At 47.5% G+C, this 19,093-nt stretch overlaps 2 protein-coding genes across 2 annotated transcripts in view; one reads left to right on the top strand and one right to left on the bottom strand.

The window, feature by feature from the left end:
* The window catches only part of focad (focadhesin), a 30,089-nt gene extending 12,238 nt beyond the window's left edge, over positions 1-17,851 (top strand). Inside the window, exons 15-44 of the mRNA XM_085377301.1 lie at positions 922-1,048; positions 1,163-1,297; positions 2,034-2,084; positions 2,218-2,301; positions 2,562-2,700; positions 4,060-4,248; positions 4,612-4,733; positions 4,834-4,926; positions 5,395-5,483; positions 6,190-6,231; positions 6,331-6,439; positions 6,525-6,641; positions 7,399-7,637; positions 7,712-7,801; positions 8,120-8,267; positions 8,730-8,849; positions 8,926-9,048; positions 9,149-9,226; positions 9,555-9,626; positions 9,740-9,842; positions 10,030-10,110; positions 10,180-10,308; positions 10,388-10,503; positions 10,857-11,117; positions 12,865-12,954; positions 13,517-13,694; positions 13,824-13,921; positions 14,157-14,408; positions 14,497-14,572; positions 17,643-17,851. Coding sequence (XP_085233427.1) covers positions 922-1,048; positions 1,163-1,297; positions 2,034-2,084; positions 2,218-2,301; positions 2,562-2,700; positions 4,060-4,248; positions 4,612-4,733; positions 4,834-4,926; positions 5,395-5,483; positions 6,190-6,231; positions 6,331-6,439; positions 6,525-6,641; positions 7,399-7,637; positions 7,712-7,801; positions 8,120-8,267; positions 8,730-8,849; positions 8,926-9,048; positions 9,149-9,226; positions 9,555-9,626; positions 9,740-9,842; positions 10,030-10,110; positions 10,180-10,308; positions 10,388-10,503; positions 10,857-11,117; positions 12,865-12,954; positions 13,517-13,694; positions 13,824-13,921; positions 14,157-14,408; positions 14,497-14,572; positions 17,643-17,716 — 3,625 coding nt within the window. The 3' untranslated portion in view covers positions 17,717-17,851. The remainder of the gene's footprint in view (positions 1-921; positions 1,049-1,162; positions 1,298-2,033; positions 2,085-2,217; positions 2,302-2,561; positions 2,701-4,059; positions 4,249-4,611; positions 4,734-4,833; positions 4,927-5,394; positions 5,484-6,189; positions 6,232-6,330; positions 6,440-6,524; positions 6,642-7,398; positions 7,638-7,711; positions 7,802-8,119; positions 8,268-8,729; positions 8,850-8,925; positions 9,049-9,148; positions 9,227-9,554; positions 9,627-9,739; positions 9,843-10,029; positions 10,111-10,179; positions 10,309-10,387; positions 10,504-10,856; positions 11,118-12,864; positions 12,955-13,516; positions 13,695-13,823; positions 13,922-14,156; positions 14,409-14,496; positions 14,573-17,642) is intronic.
* hacd4 (3-hydroxyacyl-CoA dehydratase 4) overlaps positions 17,553-19,093 on the bottom strand; it is a 7,298-nt gene continuing 5,757 nt past the window's right edge. The window contains exons 6-7 of the mRNA XM_085377757.1: positions 19,040-19,093; positions 17,553-18,027 (exon numbers count right to left, since the gene is read on the bottom strand). The exon at positions 19,040-19,093 is cut by the window's right edge and continues 78 nt beyond it. Of these exons, the coding sequence (XP_085233883.1) occupies positions 17,951-18,027; positions 19,040-19,093 (131 nt within the window). The 3' untranslated portion in view covers positions 17,553-17,950. The remainder of the gene's footprint in view (positions 18,028-19,039) is intronic.

Below are 19,093 nucleotides of genomic sequence, written 5' to 3'. Positions count from 1 at the left end.
TGAAAGTTCAGAAACATAGAAATATTTGTTTTTTCAGTCACATCAACTTTGCTTGTTAAGATAAATGAATGCACTTTGTAGCTTTGCAGTGAATGAAGCCTCAGCTCGACGCTCCACTGAGTCCCTGTTTCTCCAAAAATCAGCAGGAGTCCAGTTTTAAATATTTCCGTACAAATGTCCAGAGCAGCTACACGTGCCTGAATCCAGAAGGATCAAAGTCTTACAAAGTTCAGTTCAAACAGAGAGACTGAGAGGCAGCTAACTTCCTGTCTCTGCCAGACTATCAAAATAAAAGCATACATTTGAAGCAAAAGAAATCAAACTATGTCAGTCTGTAAGCACTGCTTCCCATATAATACAACTCTAAGCAAGTGAGCCATAACTTTATACTTTTAACCTTTAACCCAAAAACTATGTTGATCATATAAACTCCACAAACTGCATCCAGGCTCCTGCACACGTCCTTTACATGTTAGCTGCTAGCTAATGCTTGTCAGTTTTTGTGAACTGGCCTTTATGTGTGTTGATGAAATAAAACGATGATTTTATTTGATTATTTCCTTTGTTCTAACCAGCTGGTGCACACTGTCCATCCTCCCGGGGCCTGTTACGCCTGCTAACATGTACATGCAGCTTTTTTAGCAGCATTAGTGAAAACCTGGGAAACCCTCTGGATGGATGCTACAGTACAAATTTAGCAAATCATTGAGCTGTTTCGTTGTTTTCACAAATGCTTACGTTTGCTTTTATTGTAAAACATTTGCAGCCATAAGAGTTTGCAATGATAAGAAGCTGTGTTTGGCATTTACTTACTTACACGTGTCCTGGCACTTTTAATGCTTTTTTCTTAAATAAAAATGGTAACAAAATTAGAAGAAACACATTTCCCACTTTGTTCACGCTGATGTGTGTGTTAACCAGGCCTTACCAGCATGCAGGGGACATGGTGGCTGCCATTTCACTCACTTTAAAACAGTGCAACAGACCAGACCTGGCAACCCCGGCTGCTCTCGTCCTGCAGGGACTACAGGAGCTGTGTCGAGCAGAGGTACCTCGTCTGTCTCCATTTGTCTCTTTAAATTCAGGAATCCTCATTTTTCTGGATCATAACTTTTGAATCTTTTCCAAAGTTCTGGTCTTAAAACAAATCTTTCTTTCTCAGGTGGTGGATATTATCTCAGCATGGAGAACTGTTTGGCCTGAGCTCAGCTGTCACTCACAGCCAGAGGTGGTTCAAGCCATCGCTGAGCTTTTGGCTCTGGTGCCTCAGCTCACAGTTAAATCAGAGCAGTACGAGGTGCGTCGTAACGTTCATGTTGCTCTGTGTTGAGGAGCTAACAGAGCGACACAGGAACTCCACCAGGTTATGTTTTTCTCTGTGGTTCTGTCTGTAAACAGGACTCGCACCAGCTGTTTGTATATTCTAACCTCACTGTAGAGTCACATCTCTACATCACTGTGTTTGGTAGCTAAAGTTAGCACATCAATGTAAAGCTGGGTAGAAGCACAAAGTACAGACGTGTGAGGGTCCAGTCCTCAGAGTCCTGCTCTGGTCGGACTTCATAGTAACTAATAAATGGATCAGCGAGTGTGAGCATCTTTTTAAAAACAGAAGTTTTGGTCATTTGTTGCTCTGGAGGATTCAACACAGTGCAGCAGTGGCCGTCCCAGCAGATGAGTCCTAGACCATGCAGTGCTGCTTGTTGGAAAGCTCTCCTCCTCTCTAACAATGATATGGCAGAACAGCTTAGGTTAGCAAAGTTGCATCTAAACAAACACAAGACCAAAACCAAACATGGCGTATTAGCACAGGACGCCTGATAGGGATGCTTTTGGGTTGCAGCCACAGGACCTGTGCACAGTGTTGAGGAGTAACAGAATACATGTAAAAAGTAATGAGTAACAAGTCTGCAGAATACATAAGAAACAGGTTGGAATCCTCTATTGATTCTAGTGCTTTGTCTTATGTGTGTGTGTGTGTGTGTGTTGTATGTGCATTAAATTCACTTTTTATTTTGTGTCTTTGCTCTTAGAAATTAAAAGAAGAGGTGGTCAGCATTCTGTGGACTTATGCTCTGAGCGAGGTCTGTATATACTGTATCTACACACACAGCTGACATGATGACTCCTACATGCACAAATATGCTGTGATGTCGCACAAGTTTCATCATTTTGTAGGAAACAGAAACATGTGTCTGCACCTTTGTGTTGTAACAGGATCCAGAGGTGTCCAGCTGTGGCTACAGGGCTTTGGCAGACTTTCCTGAAACAGACCACACCATAAACCACCTTCCTGAGGCAGTTAAGAGTCCTGCTCCACTCTCATAACAACATCATAGCAGTTTGACTGACTCGTGCTTTCTAACATATTAGCCAGATCATTTTGCAATGTTTCGTTATTAATTGTCCTCAGACGTTAGTCAGATGTAATTATGCGGCACTAGTTAATGAGGAAGCTGACCGTTTCAGTTGTTTTAGCGTGTTCAGAAACATTCCTGTACGCCGCCGTGTGTCCGCTCTCTGTTTGAATCGTCCTGCTCTTCTCTTCTCTTTGGTTGAAGGCCCGACCACCTGCAAAGCTCCCTGAAAACGAAGAAGATGAACAGAGTAAAGAAAAGGAGGAAGAGGAGAAGGATCTCTCCGTCCCAGGCTCATCTTATGTGAAGCTGATGACTCTCACCACCTCGTCTGTTCTTCCAGGTAAACCGGAGCAGCCAACAAACCAGCAGGTTGTATCCTGTGGTCCCGACAGAATAAAGTGCTTCTAGAGATCCATCCAGGACACGAGAGAGAGCAAGAGGCAGTCGACATCACAAAGCAGACATCCAACAATGAGTCTGGGGACCACAGCGGGACCCGACATAATCCACGTCTACTGTTGGAAGAAGCGTTCAGTGATCAGCGGTCTATAGATATGGGGAATGCTAAAGGCACGAACACAGGACAGAACCATCAAACCACGGCCCGATTACTCGCCTCTCCACGACACAGGAGCTGCTCTGTGAAGCTGTGGAGGCACAAGAGCCAGTACACGACTCTGAAAGGCATTAGAAACAACACAAGCACAGGCTCCTGGTTCGTTGCTATCATGTCATTCTGACAGTACAAGAGCACTTGAGACTAGGCAGACCAGCCTGACTCCATGCCCCACTCATGCACACTGACCTGCTAGTTACTGTGCTTCAGCGCACTGCTAATATTCATCAGGACCTGTGGAAGACAGTACTGGAGTGTGCAGTGTACAAAGACAACGTCCCAGCTTCTGTCTGCATAGGCTTCAATCCCCAAAGCCAGCTCATCACTAAGAGGTGATGTCATCAAATGTCATCCTGTAGATGGATGACATCAAGCTGTGTGGGAGGAGTCAGTGAGATCCACCTGGGTATACCAGAGCCAGCAGGATGAAGATCAGTCAGAGCCACATCCTTGCAGATGCTAAAACAGATGCTGAGAAGCCAGATGAATGGTAGAAAGATCCAGATCCTTAGAGCTGTGGTAGGAGGGAGTCTACCACGGCTGCAGACTGTGCAAAGGTGCTACGGACATTTTCCACCACGTAGTAGCAGGATGTAAGATGCAAGCTGGGATAGCATAAACTCAAAGCACAACCAGGAAGCTGTAGTGTATAGAAACAGCCGCGCCACATGTGGACTAGAAGCCCCGTCGACCCGGTAGTAGGGCTAAGGGCCGGGGGTGCTTCAGCTTCCAGAGTAGCAGGGACTGGAGAGGTCAAGAACAAAGTGGTCTTAGTGGCAGCAGGAGCGTTGGAGGCTGTAACCCTGAAAGCAGCTGTGCAGGAGAGTGCAGTCCTGGGACCGCTAAGATACTTTAGGAACACGTGTATGCTACATGATTTAAAACATTTTGTTTAGCACAACTGTTCACAACCATCCACATCACAGCTGTTTGAGCTGTTTGAGCATACCTGCACAGAAACAGACACCAGGTGTTTGTGTTTCCTGCTGGTTCCCTGGAGAGATCGTGGATCTGTCACATCTGCATGTGATACTGAGTAATGCTGATGATGGTGCACTGATGGTGTTTCTTTTATGTTCCCAGCCTTCGAGCTCTTCCTGACGTCACTGGTGAGGCAGGAGATGAGTCAGATGCCACGGGGAATCTACTTCTCAGCCCTGAGGGGGGGTAACCTCCGCTCAGACCGGGGTAAAACGGTGGCAGGAATCCCGTCGTTCATGCTCAAGACCTACGAGAAAAACAAGCAGCCTGGGCTGAAGCCAGGACTAGCAGGTGACCCAGTAACAGCTCATTTAGCTGGTCTCAGTGACATCGACTGTGTGGTGTCGTCGAATGTGACTATGAACATGTCAGCTGCTTTGCCTTTCACATGGGTCAAATCTGTCAGTCAGCATATCAAAGTTATGTTTCTTAAGTTGGTGAGGAAGGGAGAATATGTGGAGCTACAGGAAGGGACGTCTTTCTGAGGAGAGGTTTGGAAAATGAAGATAATCTGCAGATTTAATCTGTGTGGTTTTCATGAAGCCAGGACATGGTGGAGATTTCTAACCCACGCGTGCTGAACAGTGTGTCTGTGTACCAACATGTTACTGTTGGAAGCACCAGTATAACTCACCCTTTCTGTCTGTGGTGCAGCTGGGCTGCTCCTGTCGTACAGTTTGTCTGTGCAGACCGATCGTGCTGGGAGACCCATCAGCCGCTTCCTGGTCAGCCGCAGCCGCAGCTACCAGCAGACGCTGACAGCCCTCGTTCATGAAGTACGTGATGTCTCCTTCCTTTCCTTTCACGCTTGTTCTTTGTCGTGTACGCAGAGCTTGAAAGAGGAACTGTTTCCTTCTTCTGTATTTTGGTGCACAGGTCAACATCCAGCCCTCTGAGTGGCACCGTGCCCTCCTGCTGCCACAGGCCTGGAGGGGCTTCATGAGCCGAGCTTTCTACGCCGTTATGGAGGTTTGTGCAGGTGTTACAAAAGCATACAGTAAAGGCCTCTGACCTTACAGTAAAGGCCTCTGACCTTACAGTAAAGTCTCTGACCTTACAGTAAAGGCCTCAGAGGCCTCTGACCTTACAGTAAAGGCCTCTGACCTTACAGTAAAGTCTCTGACCTTACAGTAAAGGCCTCTGAGGCCTCTGACCTTACAGTAAAGGCCTCTGACCTTACAGTAAAGGCCTCAGAGGCCTCTGACCTTACAGTAAAGTCTCTGACCTTACAGTAAAGGCCTCTGACCTTACAGTAAAGGCCTCAGAGGCCTCTGACCTTACAGTAAAGTCTCTGACCTTACAGTAAAGGCCTCAGAGGCCTCTGACCTTACAGTAAAGGCCTCTGACCTTACAGTAAAGTCTCTGACCTTACAGTAAAGGCCTCAGAGGCCTCTGACCTTACAGTAAAGGCCTCTCAGGGTTTGGTTTTGTTGGCAGGGTCGACGTGCTGAGTTAGAGATGCTCCAGAAACAAGGCAAAGAGGATCCACAGGAGCTGCAGTACAAGCATCACTGTGCCTGGCTGTGGTGAGACCCACACTCATGCTTGCTTGTATATGTGTAGACTGTGTGTATAAATGGTAGTGCTTTTGTACATCGTCTCTAATCTTACTGTAATGACTGTAGTGTGTGTGTGTGTATCCCTGCTGTGTGGGCCAAACTTCACATCAACACTTTGTGGTAACATCTGCACTATGTAGCCAAAATAACTGGTTCTGAACCAGCAACCTCCTGACCAGTAGACCACCTGCTCTCCCTCCTGACCATGAAGAGAGTGAATCATGGTTTTCAGGCATGTCAGTCACAGGTTATCAAGTCTGTGGGACGGTGTCGTGATCGGATGCAACAAGCATAGTTGTAAAATGTCGTGTTCACGCTTCTCCGTCTCGCAGATGGAGGAGTCTGGTTGGGCAGTTATCAGGAGACTGGTACTGGTCTGACTTTGGTGGTGGAGGGATGATAGTGCGGCTGTTTTTTAGAGGTTGGGCTCAGCTGCTTAGTTCTGGTGAGAGGAATTGTTAATGCTTCCAAATACAAAGACATTTGGGACGATTTCCTGCTCCCAACATGAACGTGTGCACAGGAAGAACCTGACTGGCCTACAAAGAGTCCTGACTTTGACCCAGCAGAACATCTGTGGGATGAATTGGAGCGCAGACTTGTTTAGAAAGCATGGAGGAAGCATTCACGTTCTTCATCTTTTTAATGTATTTTTCTCATGTTTCTGACACAGGGCCAGAGATCAGCTGGCAGATGTCATCAAAGCTGCTACAAAGTGAGTCCCCTGGTCGCTCTGTTTAGGGAAACGTTTGGTGAGCTGTGCAGAGTAACCTGATGCGAGCACTGTGAAATGACTTTCTGTGGATCGTTTCAGGGACAGTCCTGTTGTTCAAGGAAACGCCATCTTGGCTCTGAGCGGCCTCGCTGCTGTTCTCGCCAAGTATGAGAGCAACCTGCCCACTGATGGTGACGGCAGCCTGGGGGTGAGACACCGCAGGGTCCTGTTACACACTGTTTGCTATTTCATAATCATATAGATGCTTAGCTCAGTGCTGTTGGACTTGATAGGCTGGACCAGAGTTTGTGGCCACAGGAAGCTGGTTGACCATGGTGCTGGACACCCTGCTCAGCATCAGCAGCAGCAGCTTCAAGGCCACAGGACGAGTTTTCCCCTGGTTTCTACACGTGAGTTTCATCAGAAGCCGTGATTGGCAGATGATTCGAGTTATTTAAACGCTGTGACAGTGATGTGATGAGACATCAGAGAGAATCAGCTGACTGTTCCTGACCCTCACACTATGAACACTTTACTTACCCTCAAAGGTAAACATGATTCACCTGCCCCATAAACCATGTGTTATTCCAAATAAACACGTGCTCCGTGTGATTGTCAGTCTTTTAACTGCAGCCTGCTAGCTGCTGTGGTGCAGAGACGGCTGATGTGGTTACTGTAGTTGCTAACAGATAAACGGGCAACAGCAGATTAACACTGTTGGATTTGTTAGTGTGCAGCAGCTTTTATCAGTCTGAGCTCTGACAGTGCTCATCAGTGTGAGTGAGGGGAGCCGCTGTGTGTCTTTAGCACCTGTGCTAACACTTTCAGCACTTGGTGCCTTTCCAGACGTGCAGACGTGCTACAGGCACTAATGCATCCATGGCTTCAGAGATGCAGCTGTTTGAAGCTGCACTTTATCCCCAGCATGCAGTGAACCAAAAACAACTTTATTCTCATGACTTTCTCACAAACAAGAAGCAAAACAAGCCTGAAACATCGCTGCATCGACACGTAAACGAGCAGGAGTGTACTGACATCAATATTTCAGTAAACTCTACGAGTCATTTGCTCTCTAACACATGTTGCTGGTTGGCTGCACAGTTGTTGTGAATAGAAAGTTGCTTTCTTGCATTGATCACCTTCATCCTGTGCTGCCGGCCTCCTCAGCGCTCCTACTCGGGTGAGAACACAGCGAGCACCATAGCGCGCTCCTGTGCAAGCCTCGCCCTGTCGCTGCTCGTCTCCGTGCTCGTGGTGTGGCAGCGGGACAGTCTGACCCACATCCTGTCGGCACTGCGGGCCGGCCTCCCGGGCTCCCCCGCCGCAGACGACTCCCAGGCCATCCAGTTCCACTCTGGGCTCGGTCTGGGCATGGTGCTGTCCACCCTGCTGCACCAGCGCCTCAGGTACAGTCTGCAGGAGGAGATTCTGATGTGAACCAACAGCGTAACGGTTACTGACTGCCTCTGTCCTCTGTCAGTGATGAGTCTGCTCAGAAGGATGCTGATCTCCTCTTTGGCCCTCTGGATGCTCTGGAAGGTTCCTCTTTCAACCCCAACCTGGAATACAAGTAGGTCCTCTTATGAATAGAGTAAATGCACACTGACATCACACGGTTGGTAGGAAGCTGAGAGAGTGTCACTCACAGCTAGAAGGAGTGTGTGGAGTGTACACAGTGTCCCTGTGTGGCATCCGTCCATCATCCAGAAACATTACATGATGTTAACGGGAGATTCAGCTGTTACCAAGGCTGCATTCATGCTGCTGCTCGTTTGGCACATTTACTCTTTTTCACAGACACATCTGGAAGCATGTTAGGATATTCAACAGTGAAACAGCGGTTAGCATATTAAACGTGGTCTTTCCATGTTCTGCCTTCTTTCCTCAGCACTGGCTGCATACTGGGTCTGGGGCTAGTGCTGTCTGCCTTCTGCAGCAGTGGACAGAGGAGTCGACATGTCCGTGTCAGCCTAACGCTCGACAAGCTGCTGGCCAACCTGCAGGACTGCAGTGGGCGGGGACGCATGGAGCAGGAGGTAAGCAGCCCTGCACACGGCTCGCACGCTGACACAGAGCCGAGGTCCTGAATCTGATACAGGATCAAGTCTTTGATTGTAACTGTTTGCTCACACACGTTTGTGATAGAAGAAGCTGAGATAGTACTTAGTTCTGTCCAGATCTTTGATGAATTATCTACTAAAGACAGTTTCTGCTACATGAAGAGCCTGATGGTGATGTGTGAACTTTGACCTGTGACCTCGAAGCACTAAAATGGTGCATCTTATGATCTTTACTGTACGACTGGAACAGATTCGGCTTGTGTAAGCTGTAAAAACGTGTCGTCGTGACCTTGTAGAGCAATAAAAAGTGTAACACAGATAAGCTTTGTTTGCAGCTGTCCAAGGTGGAGACGTTTCACGGCCAGTGTGAGGTGAAGGCTGAAAACTGTGTGCCGTACAAAGTTTTCACTGACCTTCACATGTGGTGTGTGTGTGCAGGTCTTGGCGTACTCTGTGGCGTGTGTGAGCGTTTCAGCGTTCAGCGCAGGTCTTATTGACGCCGCCAAGGCGGAGGAGGTGATGGACACGCTGCGCAGCCTGACTGAGGAGAGCCAGCAGGTCAGTAGGTAGCTGATGGAGGTCATTCTGGCTCCAGCAGCTCTTTGTGGTTTTATTGATGACCCTGTGTCCCCAGACCCCGGGCTTCTCCCTGGCTCTGGGGTTAGCGGTCCACGGGCTGTCGGTGTGCGGCCACGGCAAAGCAGAGCACATCCACCCTCACCTGCTCGCAGCCTGGATCAAAATCTTACTGGCTGAGGTACAAAACCTGACGTTCATGTTCATGTAAACGATGTCCAATCACGTGAAATGATGTTTGGGGTCCCAGCGCTGACCTCCGTGCTGCCTTTGTGTTACAGGGCTGTCCCACCATGCAGCGGCTGGCTGCTGTCAACGGGCTGGTGGCTTTGGTGGGGTCAGAGAGTTACCTCATTCAGGTGAGACGCCTGCAGCTGTTGGAGCTGAGCATCAGCATGTGCTTCACTCAGTCCCTGAAAACATGTCGTCACCAGCTGCTGTTTCTCAGGATGTTTGTTTGGTGGTTTCAAGCATGTGGAGGAGGATTGAGCTCATGTGACCCTGTAAGGTTTTAGGAATCACCATGGTTACCATAGGAACACACTGGCAAACCCAGCATTTAAAAAGATGTGACAGAAGTGCAGATGTGTGGAGCCATGTGAAGTGTCCCCGTGTTCACAAAGAGATGCAAACACACCTTAGTTGCAGCTAAAGTTACCGACTGATGCTGATTCTCCTCTGATGCAGCTGAAGAGTGAGACGGAGCTCGTGTCCAAGCAGCACAACAGGCTGAATGAAGTTATTCGGGCCGTCACACAGGTACGAGTTTACTTATCAAATATGACTTCACTCCCATTACTACACACCATACTTCCCCTCGCCTCGCACCTCGGAGCGTCTGTTTCATCCTCTTGTCGGCTCTCTGGTTGCAGATCGTCACGTTCTCTGGAGCCATCGGTTTGCAGTCCAACAGCGCCTGCTTGCTGGGACATTTGCATCTGGCCCACATCTGCAGCAGTCACAGTCACACAGCAGGTAACACAGGTGTCAGTGGGCGGAGCAGAGCTGGATGCAGCATCAGTAATCCTTTAAAATTCATTCCTCATAAAGTTTCAGCTCTTAGAGAATGACACACACACACACACACACACATACAGACACACACACACACACACACATGCTGGGATCTACTGGGCACTAACTACTTTGATCCAACTCCCAGTTCCTCCAGATTTCAGTTACCTCTCAGAGAAAAGTGTCGTCAGATCCACGACGGAGTTCATCGCAGAAGCTGGACACAAAGGTTTGTGACATTTGCAGAGGTCGTTGTGTTTGAAGCTGTAACTCTGTAACATCCTCTCTCTGGGCCCAGGTCCTCAGGCCTCCCATCCAGGCCTGGTTAAGACCCCTCTCACCGCTTTGGCGTCAGTCGGCGCCTCTTTCCAGTATCCGCCCATCAACTGGAGCGCCGCTCTGTCTCCTTTAATGAGGATGAGCTTTGGTAAGAGTTGTCGCTCAGTGCTGTCCGTGAAGCACAGCCACAGATCCTGTTCAGTCTGTGTTGTTGTTGTGTTTTGTAGGAGAGGATGTGCAGCACCAGTGTGTTGTACTGGCAGCCTGTCAGACCCAGTCCTCCCACAGCGCTGCTCTCTTTTTGGGCTCCTGGTTGTCCCCTCCCCTGGTCCACAGTCTCAGCGTAAGTCCAGTTGTGTATTAGCGCTGTGACAGCTGATATTCAGTTCTCCATCAGGTGTATAGGCTGGTCCACTTTAATCTGTTGTTTCTGGTGTCCAGCTTATATTTGAACAGCTAACAGAAACAGGTAACAGGAGCATCTCAGCCTCACCTCTGAGCTCAGCTGCTTCTCAGTCGTACAGCAGCTGAATAAACGTCTGAATTAACAGCGTTTGGCTTCTGAAGCTGAACAGATGCTCTTTAACCGTGACACACATGCAGTCTGTCTCGTCACTGCTGTAGGAGAGCATGAGTCCAGTACCTGCTACAATGATGAAGGCTTTGAGATCCTTACTGGCTGTCTGTCTCCCCCAGTACCAGACCCGGGCCCACCTCTATGAGACTCTGGGCTCGTGGATGAAGCACGTGACTGAGGACAAGCTCCAGGTGTATGTGGAGAGTTTGGGGCTGCAGCAGTTTCAGGAGGACCTCCGACCCCAGCGCGCGTCCCTGTGTGGCTCTGTGCTGCGGGGCCTGGCTCAGGCCATGGCCCTCCCAAACCCCTCTAGCAGCTGCTGGACCATCCTCTGCTCTGCCACGGAGAAGATCTTCACCTTCCTGCCCGACCGAATCCAGGTGCAGTGTAACTGCTGACTGTTGTCTGTTATCACTGACATGTAGAAGCTTTTTCTTTGATACATGGCTCTGTCCCTGGTTTTACGCTCGGGGATCCTGATATCCTCTGATGCTCCCGTCCACCCACAGACACGAACAGGAGCATAAACCCCTTTCATTCAAAGCAAGAAGCTGTGACACATGCTGTAGGTGTGCAGAGCTTCAGAGCTCGGCTGGAAATGAGCTTTTCTCTTCACCACAGCAGCTTCAGCCCATCGTTAGCTCAGCTGTAAGAACACGGGCCAAACACAGCATCATAATAACAGCAGTGGCAACTGTAACAGTTACAGTAACAGCTCACTTCAAAGGGAGCTCTGGCCCCTCCCTGTCTGTATCTCACATATCTGTTTCCTGTGCTCAGTTATTATATTAATGACATAAGTAATACATAATTATCTTGATGGATGTTGGATGAGGAGGCCTGATAGAAATGCCAGTCAGGTTTATAACAAGTGCAAAGACATGATGTGCAGCAGGTTCCTGTTAGTGTTCGTTTGATGTCGTCAAACTCAAAAGTTAAAGCTGTCGAACTCTTGGATACAAACTGGGTGCTTCAGTGAAACATGCAAACATTTGTACATGTGTTGGTGGGATGGCTGTCTGGGTTTATTAGGACAACATTAAGTTTGCAAACATAAAAACAGGATGCAGTCATGATTACATCCGTAGCAGAACACACAGGACGTGTCAGCTGGATAAACTGAGTGAATGGACACAGAGCATTCCCTCTGTGTGTGCAGACTAACTGTGGCACTGCGTGAAGAGCAGGTGGTCTGATGTAGGACAACAGCTGCTTAATAGGCCAGATGTTTTCAGCTGGAGAAAGGTGAGACGCAGGTCACGATGAAGTCTGGCTGTAGTCAGACAGATGTGTGTGCCAGTTCCAAAGACACTAACGACCTTCATCCCATCAGAGATGCAGGGTCTGCTCCTCCTCCTCTTCATGAGGAAGGATGTCACGTTTGATGCACCTGGTCAGAGAAGTGTTTACAGTTTGCTGCAGTCCATTTAAAGCTGATTCTGCCCGTAGAAGAAGACCTCTGGACCATGGTCACATGACCTCTTGGTCCATGATGCAGCTGTAACCAGCACATCTGCTCGCTCTGGCTGACAGTGATTTCTGTGACACAGCTGTCGCTGTTTCTGCCACTCCAGACCTCCTTTTACCTTTGTTTGTACAGGCCGTCACATTGAGACTCACAGGAGAGAGCTGATCTATACATCTAGGCATTCTCAAAGTACAGTAAACAGGAAAACAGTCAAATAGTTGTGTGAGGATCACGGGCAGTTACACTCATTTTAGCCTTTGTCCAAATCCTCTGTAGTCTTCACGTTGAGCAGCATTAATCTCCTCAGTCTGAAGAACAGCACAGTGGTCGTGTTTCATGCTACTTGATGCTAGTGTGGCTACATTTCAGCTTTTGAATGGCTGGAATAATTTAGTTGATGATATATGCGCGCTGGTGTCTGTTCACCTTTCTGTGAAACCAGCTGATCTCCTTCAATCAGTCTTTGTCTGTTTTGAAACCCTGACTTTGTGTAGTCTAACAATGAAAGCCTTTTATTCGTCCTGCTGCTGGGCCCTGCTGGCATCCAGCTTTGCCTCTTTAACACATGAACACAGGTTCAAAGCTGTTTAAATGAGACATTTTAACTAAAAAATAACAATTTTTATGTTTGTGTTTGATTTCTTGTACATTTGTTTCAGGATAATGAAGTGGATCTGTATGTGGGCGTGGCCAAGTGTCTGTCTGAGATGTCTGACACAGAGATTGAGAGGATCATGAAAGTCTCTGAGGTACAGTCTTAATAACCCCAGCAGAAAATGAACAGAGGGACCACGTCCACTGTTTCCATGTGGGCAGAAGTACATTTGGTTTACAGGGTAAAACACATGTTGCTGGTCTCGTAGTGGAAGGAGAAATGGAATTAATTCCAGTCACCTGTAGCTCATATTGCTTTATTATTTATAGCTGTCAGTGTGTGGACAGTAAAACCTGCATTCTTCCTAATGCCCAGCAGGGGGCCCACTCTGAAAGCGTGCATTTCTAAAAGGAGTAAACGTTCAGTTTGACCAAATGTAACCATATAGTATTTAAGCTTTCAGTAATTTAGAGGAGTCTTCCTCACATGGTTACTTTGTTCACTTCAGCAGCAGTCGGCTCAAGGTGCTTTATACTGTAAGCTCGACCCTACAGTAATAACACAGAGAAAAGCCAACAATCATATGACCCCCTATGAGCAGCACTTTGGTGACAGTGGGAAGGAAAAACTCCCTTTTAACAGGAAGAAACCTCCTGCAGAACCAGGCTCAGGGAGGAGCGTGTGCTGTGGCTTTAACATCTCTGCGCTCTGTTTAGACTCAGATGGAGAAGACCTGCTTCATCTTAGCCTACCTGACCTCTCAGGGACGAGTGCCCCTCCTTAGTCTTAATGATGTCATTGCTGGGGTCCTCCGTGGTTGGCCAAGCCGCAGAGTGGGGTGGCTCCTCCTGCAGACGTTTTACCAGTGTCGCCTGGCAACCAGCATCAACACAGGTGAGACAGGAAGGCGTTCCTACTGCGTGGAAAGTGGATCTCTTCTGATCTAACAGACGACTGACACCTGTGTGTTTTATCATGGTGGTTGTCATTTAGTCAGCATGCTGAGCTCGCTCTTTGTCACAGGCATCTCCAGACGGATGGAGTGGCTCCTGCAGCTGATGGGACATATCCGAAATGTTGCCTACGGCGTAACAGACGTCCAGTGTGGAGACACCAGATCGGTATGTTTCTGAGTGACCCACAGTGACTCCCACACATCCTCCTCTTCCTCCCAGCAGCTGAGCTTAGCTAAATGCTGGTCCACCATGACGGTGCCATGTTTACTACAGTGATGGCAGCGAGGCTGCTCTCGAGCATCAGCAGCAGAGGAAAGCTTGCTGCTGTTTTCTTCTTCTGTGTATTTGAGTTGGTGGAAGCAGATTCTGTGTCGTGTTTCTAACTGAGTCTGCTCTGTAGGCCACCGACTTCCTGTTCCAGCTCTTTGCTGCTGCAGTAGTTTCCTGGGGTGACCACATCATGCCACTCCTCTTTGGCATCCGGGTCCAGTGGTTTCCATGGCAGCCAGCCCCCAAGCCTCAGGCTCTAACACACGGTCTATATGGCGAGGAGTCGTCGGTGGACGGCGCCCTGTCCCAGTGCCTGTTAGCAATGTCCCACAGCCTCCCTCGGCTCCTGGACAAGGAGCCCTGGAGCAGCCAAACACCCAAGGTCAGTGTTTGCGCTGTGAACTTTGAACTTTAGCTCAACTTTCACTCGTTGTAAACGTGCAGAAGGGATGACCCCGTGTGTGTCTCAGTTCATAGACTGGCTGCTCAGCATCATGGAAGCTCCTGAGCAGAGCGTGTCAGCATCAACGGTCAGCACAGCCAAAGGTGAACAAAGCAGCCTTTTTCCTACTTACACACTGGAATATGTCATAATGTTTCACTCTGTTTGAGCCGCATGGCAGCACTACCCACAGACTGCTGTCTCCACAAAGTGCTTAATGAAATCAAAACAGTGAAATCCTGTTTGAACACAGCTGAGCTGGATTTAAATCACACCTAAATGAACAGTTTAATTAGATTATTATTATTACTGTCCTTGTGCAGGTCTCATTGAAATTAAGACCTGGCCTGAGTTTTGTCAGGTTCTTACATCCTCCAGGTAAAAACTTCACTGTAAAGCCAACAGTACTCACCTCTCCAAACCACTGAGTGCAGGTGTTCAGTCACTTCTGTGGCCACAGGTGTAAAAGCCCGAGCAGCCGGGTGTTTGGTAGCGTCTACAGCACGTGCTGCTGATAGGATGGCACCTGAACACAAACTCCAGCTGAGGTGACAGAGTGGAAGCAACTGGGAACGACAGCGTCTCTGCTGTGGAGTGACAAAGGGCGGGGTTGTTGTTTCTTTTTTCTGGTTTTGCCCCAGAAGCTAAAGCTTCGTGGTAAAGCCTGTATGTTCGGGTCTCCTTGTGAAATGCGTCGTGTGTTTCATGCACTGGTTCTTATGCAGCACTGTTCTTCTCTGAGCGGTTTACTCATCCACGCACAGCTTTCTGTGCTTACATCGCACTGCTGTGGATGCAAATGTGTGCGTTCAGGTTAGAAGCCTGAATTTCAGCTCAGACACATGGAGTTTGTAGTTTCTGCTGAAATATTTCCGTCAGTGATCACAGAGACAGAGCAGTCCAACCAATCATAGCCTCCATGAACCTGGTTGTGTCGGAGCTCCTCCCTCACCACGTCCTCAGACAGGGTCGTTGGACTGTTAGGGTTTCTCTGCACTGCTGCAGGTTATCTCACAATATCACGTTACCATAGAGGGGGACTGTTGTGATTCGGCTCTATATACACAGCTGCAGTGATGTTTGTTAGCAGTAATTGTTTTTGGCCAAACGAGCTTCTGCTAACAGGCCTCATCTGTGGCCGTCTTTACATGAGAACTAAGGCACCATGTTTATTGACACACAGCTGACAGCACTGTCAGAAAACAAGGTGTGGAAAGAGCAGGCGTTACTGTAATCAGATTACTTTTTCCAGTAACGAGTAAAGTAAGGGATTACTATTGCAAAAACGGTAATTAGATTACTGTTACTTTCCCGTAGGAACGCTGCGTTACTGCGTTACTAAAACCATGATTTTTTTGCGAGAACGTCTCATGACAGTGACCTAAGCGAGTGCGACGTTCGTGACAACAGCTGTGTGCAGATCAACAGTGGATCAGTATGAGCGTGCAGCGTTTAAAGCGTGGAAGCACTGACCTTACTTTGAGTTTGATTCCATAAAAAGGGACAAACATTAGCGTCCGTTGTGTGTGGGAGGAAAACTTCTTTTTACAGCGAAAAAAACCCTAAACCTCAGAGTAAGCACCGAGCAGCTACTGTAAGGTAAAAGAAAGACCTCCAAGTAAATAGCTTGCCTGCTCCAGCTCCTACGACCAAATACAAACAGTAACAGGAAGAGGGTTAGCTCAACCCACCACAACTTCCAAGCTAGCAAGGAGTATATATTCATGCGTTCACGTTCCCTAGAACACATCTGTGGCACACACATACTACACATTTATAGCATCTAACAAAAACAGGCATAATGATGACGATAACCGAACTAAAATTGCAATCAGGAACATCAGGGTGGCTAAATATGCATTATATGTGTGTTTTACAGTGTTGGAAAGAAATGACACCCAGCGCTCCCACAGGGGGATTGTAGAAAAGGGGAGGGGCCAGAGGGGTGCACTGTATTTATAGGGTTGCACCAAAGAAGAAGAACAATGAGGGGGGGCTCTAACTGATAATGAACACAACTACAGGCTTGGAGGTCCTAACAGTCAGGTATAACAGGAACGGTTTGGGGGTTATAACAAGATGTGATTTATGACCGTGTTACACTACGTGATGCGAAAGTCACTTCTTCCACTGACCGCTGCAGCTCACCGGCACCAGGGTAAACCTCCGCCTGCCCCAGTCCTGCTTTACAGGTGAAAATAGAGCAACAGGACCGCTGAGTCTGTGACTTTATTTATTTTCTGCTGTGTTTTACTTGCATCTATTTGAAAGAGTGAGTGTAAACACACAAAATATTTTATTTTATGTGCTGGAACGTGCAGAAAATAGGTTTAAATGTTTCTTCCAGTCAGAGAATGTTGCATATAATTAAATTTTTGCTTGATGCATAAAGTTAAAAGATTAAAACTAATAAAACAAGTTTTAAAAAGAGACTTTTCCATTTGATTACATTTTGTATGATGAATTATGCAGAAAAAGTAGAATTGAAAGATCTATCGCTTTATCACCTCTTCAGGTTGTAAATCGTGTTTTTAAAATGTAACTAAGTAACTAATTACCTTTGAAAATAAGTAATCAGTAAAGTAACAGGATTACTTTTTGGGGAAGTAATTAGTTACTGATTACTTTTTTCAAGTAACTTGACCAACACTGACTTTAAGAGAGGTTTACTCAAACATCATGGTGAAACAAATGATCTGGTCTTCAGAACAGCCATCTGATCTCTCTGATTCCTCTGATCTCTCTGATCCCTCTGATCTCTCTGATTCCTCTGATCTCTCTGATTTCTCTGATCTCTCTGATCTCTCTGATTCCTCTGATCTCTCTGATTTCTCTGATTCCTCTGATTTCTCTGATCTCTCTGATTCCTCTGATCTCTCTGATTCCTCTGATCTCTCTGATTCCTCTGATCTTTCTGATTCCTCTGATCTCTCTGATTCCTCTGATCTTTCTGATTCCTCTGATTCCTCTGATTCCTCTGATCTCTCTGATTCCTCTGATCTCTCTGATTCCTCTGATCTTTCTGATTCCTCTGATTCCTCTGATCTCTCTGATTCCTCTGATCTTTCTGATTCCTCTGATTCCTCTGATCTCTCTGATTCCTCTGATCTTTCTGATTCCTCTGATTCCTCTGATCTCTCTGATTCCTCTGATCTCTCCTGTGCTTCCTTCCAGCTGCTCTGTTGGCGCTCAAGTCCTCTGCAGAGTTCAAGAAGAAAGCCGTGTGGACCAGAGCGTACGGCTGGTAGCCCAGAGGAGCCTCGGTGTCCTGCTCAGGCGTTGCTGCTCGTACACAAAGAGACGCACGGCTGCTGGTCTGAGCTGTGGGCATGTTTAATGTTAGACATTAACTGTACTGTAGGAATCTGTGCTGTCAATAAAAGTGCAACAAATCATTTTGGGTTTAGAACATCCTTTTCTCTCTTTACAGCAGATCGTTAAATTCGACTTCATCCGTAACTCCAGCGAGCTGTGACTTCATGTTACTTCCTCTTCCTGTTCCACTTCTCCAGGTGGTGGTGCCTCTCCTTCAGCAGCTGCCCGACTGTGAGCGAGGCTCCTGAAAACATTGCCAAAAACCAAACAGTGCTTTACATCACAGTTACTGTACAGTTACACTACAGTTACACAGTAACTTCATTCATGACACCAGTTTAACATCCCCAGATAGAAGATCCTCCTCAGTGTTGTCACCACAGACCTGGTCAGAAAGCTCGGACACTATGATGATGTGACAGTGAGGCCTGTAACTGTTCTTCATCGTCCTAGTCTTCCTCAGGAAACTGTCACACGTAGTTTTTCCAACAGTAACAAATCAGGAGAACCTGAGAACGTTTTCTTTTCCTTCAGTGTTCTAGTTCAGGTGGATTTAGGTCGTGTTACTGAAGCGACCGACCTCTGTGTCTCTCTATCAGCCTGACAACGGCACGACTAACCGCCTCATTAACCCTCGTCCAACCAGCATGTTTAACATACAAGGACGAGCGACTGAGGACCACAACAGTGACCTCATGTTAAAAAACTAGTAACGGTAACATATGTCTTAGTTATGTAACGATTATGCAGTATCTAAAGAAAAAAGTAAAACTGTCTCTGCAACGTTGCAATGCCGATGCTGCAAGTATGAAATGTATAGTTTAATCTGTTTTACAGCTTTTATTACGTTTAATCCACATGATTACTCAAACTTTACTGGCATCAGAGCTTTCAGTCACTTTAAGCATCATTTGTTCTGTATTTGCATGAAGCAACTAGTCAGAGTCAAACTGACCGCAAAGTAAAAAGGCCCAGAGCTGCACGGGGAAGGTGTGTGTAAATATGGACAGAGTCAGATCAATGCCCACCAAGAGTGAGTCTGATTTATCGAGAAAAGCTTTAACGTGGCTGCACGCGGGGGGAAAGAAGCTGAAACAACCACAGCTAATCAAAGTAGTGGCTGACGGAGGACGACTGCAGTGACCATAAGTGTAAAGGAGGAGCTTGGACTCAAACTATCGTGGATCAGTGCAGCCGTGCTGCGTTTCAGCAGGTCAGGTGACTGTGATGTCACAAAGGGTTGTTCTCCGTCTTACCAAGAGTGAGGGCGGGCAGGTAGAGCGCCAGCACCAGGGGGAGGTGGCTGTTTG

This window comes from Diplotaxodon limnothrissa, linkage group LG3, assembly GCF_057381915.1.
Source record: "Diplotaxodon limnothrissa isolate DT_005_m linkage group LG3, D_limnothrissa_male_GT1.1, whole genome shotgun sequence".
In the NCBI taxonomy this organism is placed as follows: domain Eukaryota; kingdom Metazoa; phylum Chordata; class Actinopteri; order Cichliformes; family Cichlidae; genus Diplotaxodon; species Diplotaxodon limnothrissa.
Note: the sequence above shows the minus strand (reverse complement) of the source record. Positions and strands in the feature narration are given on the sequence as shown.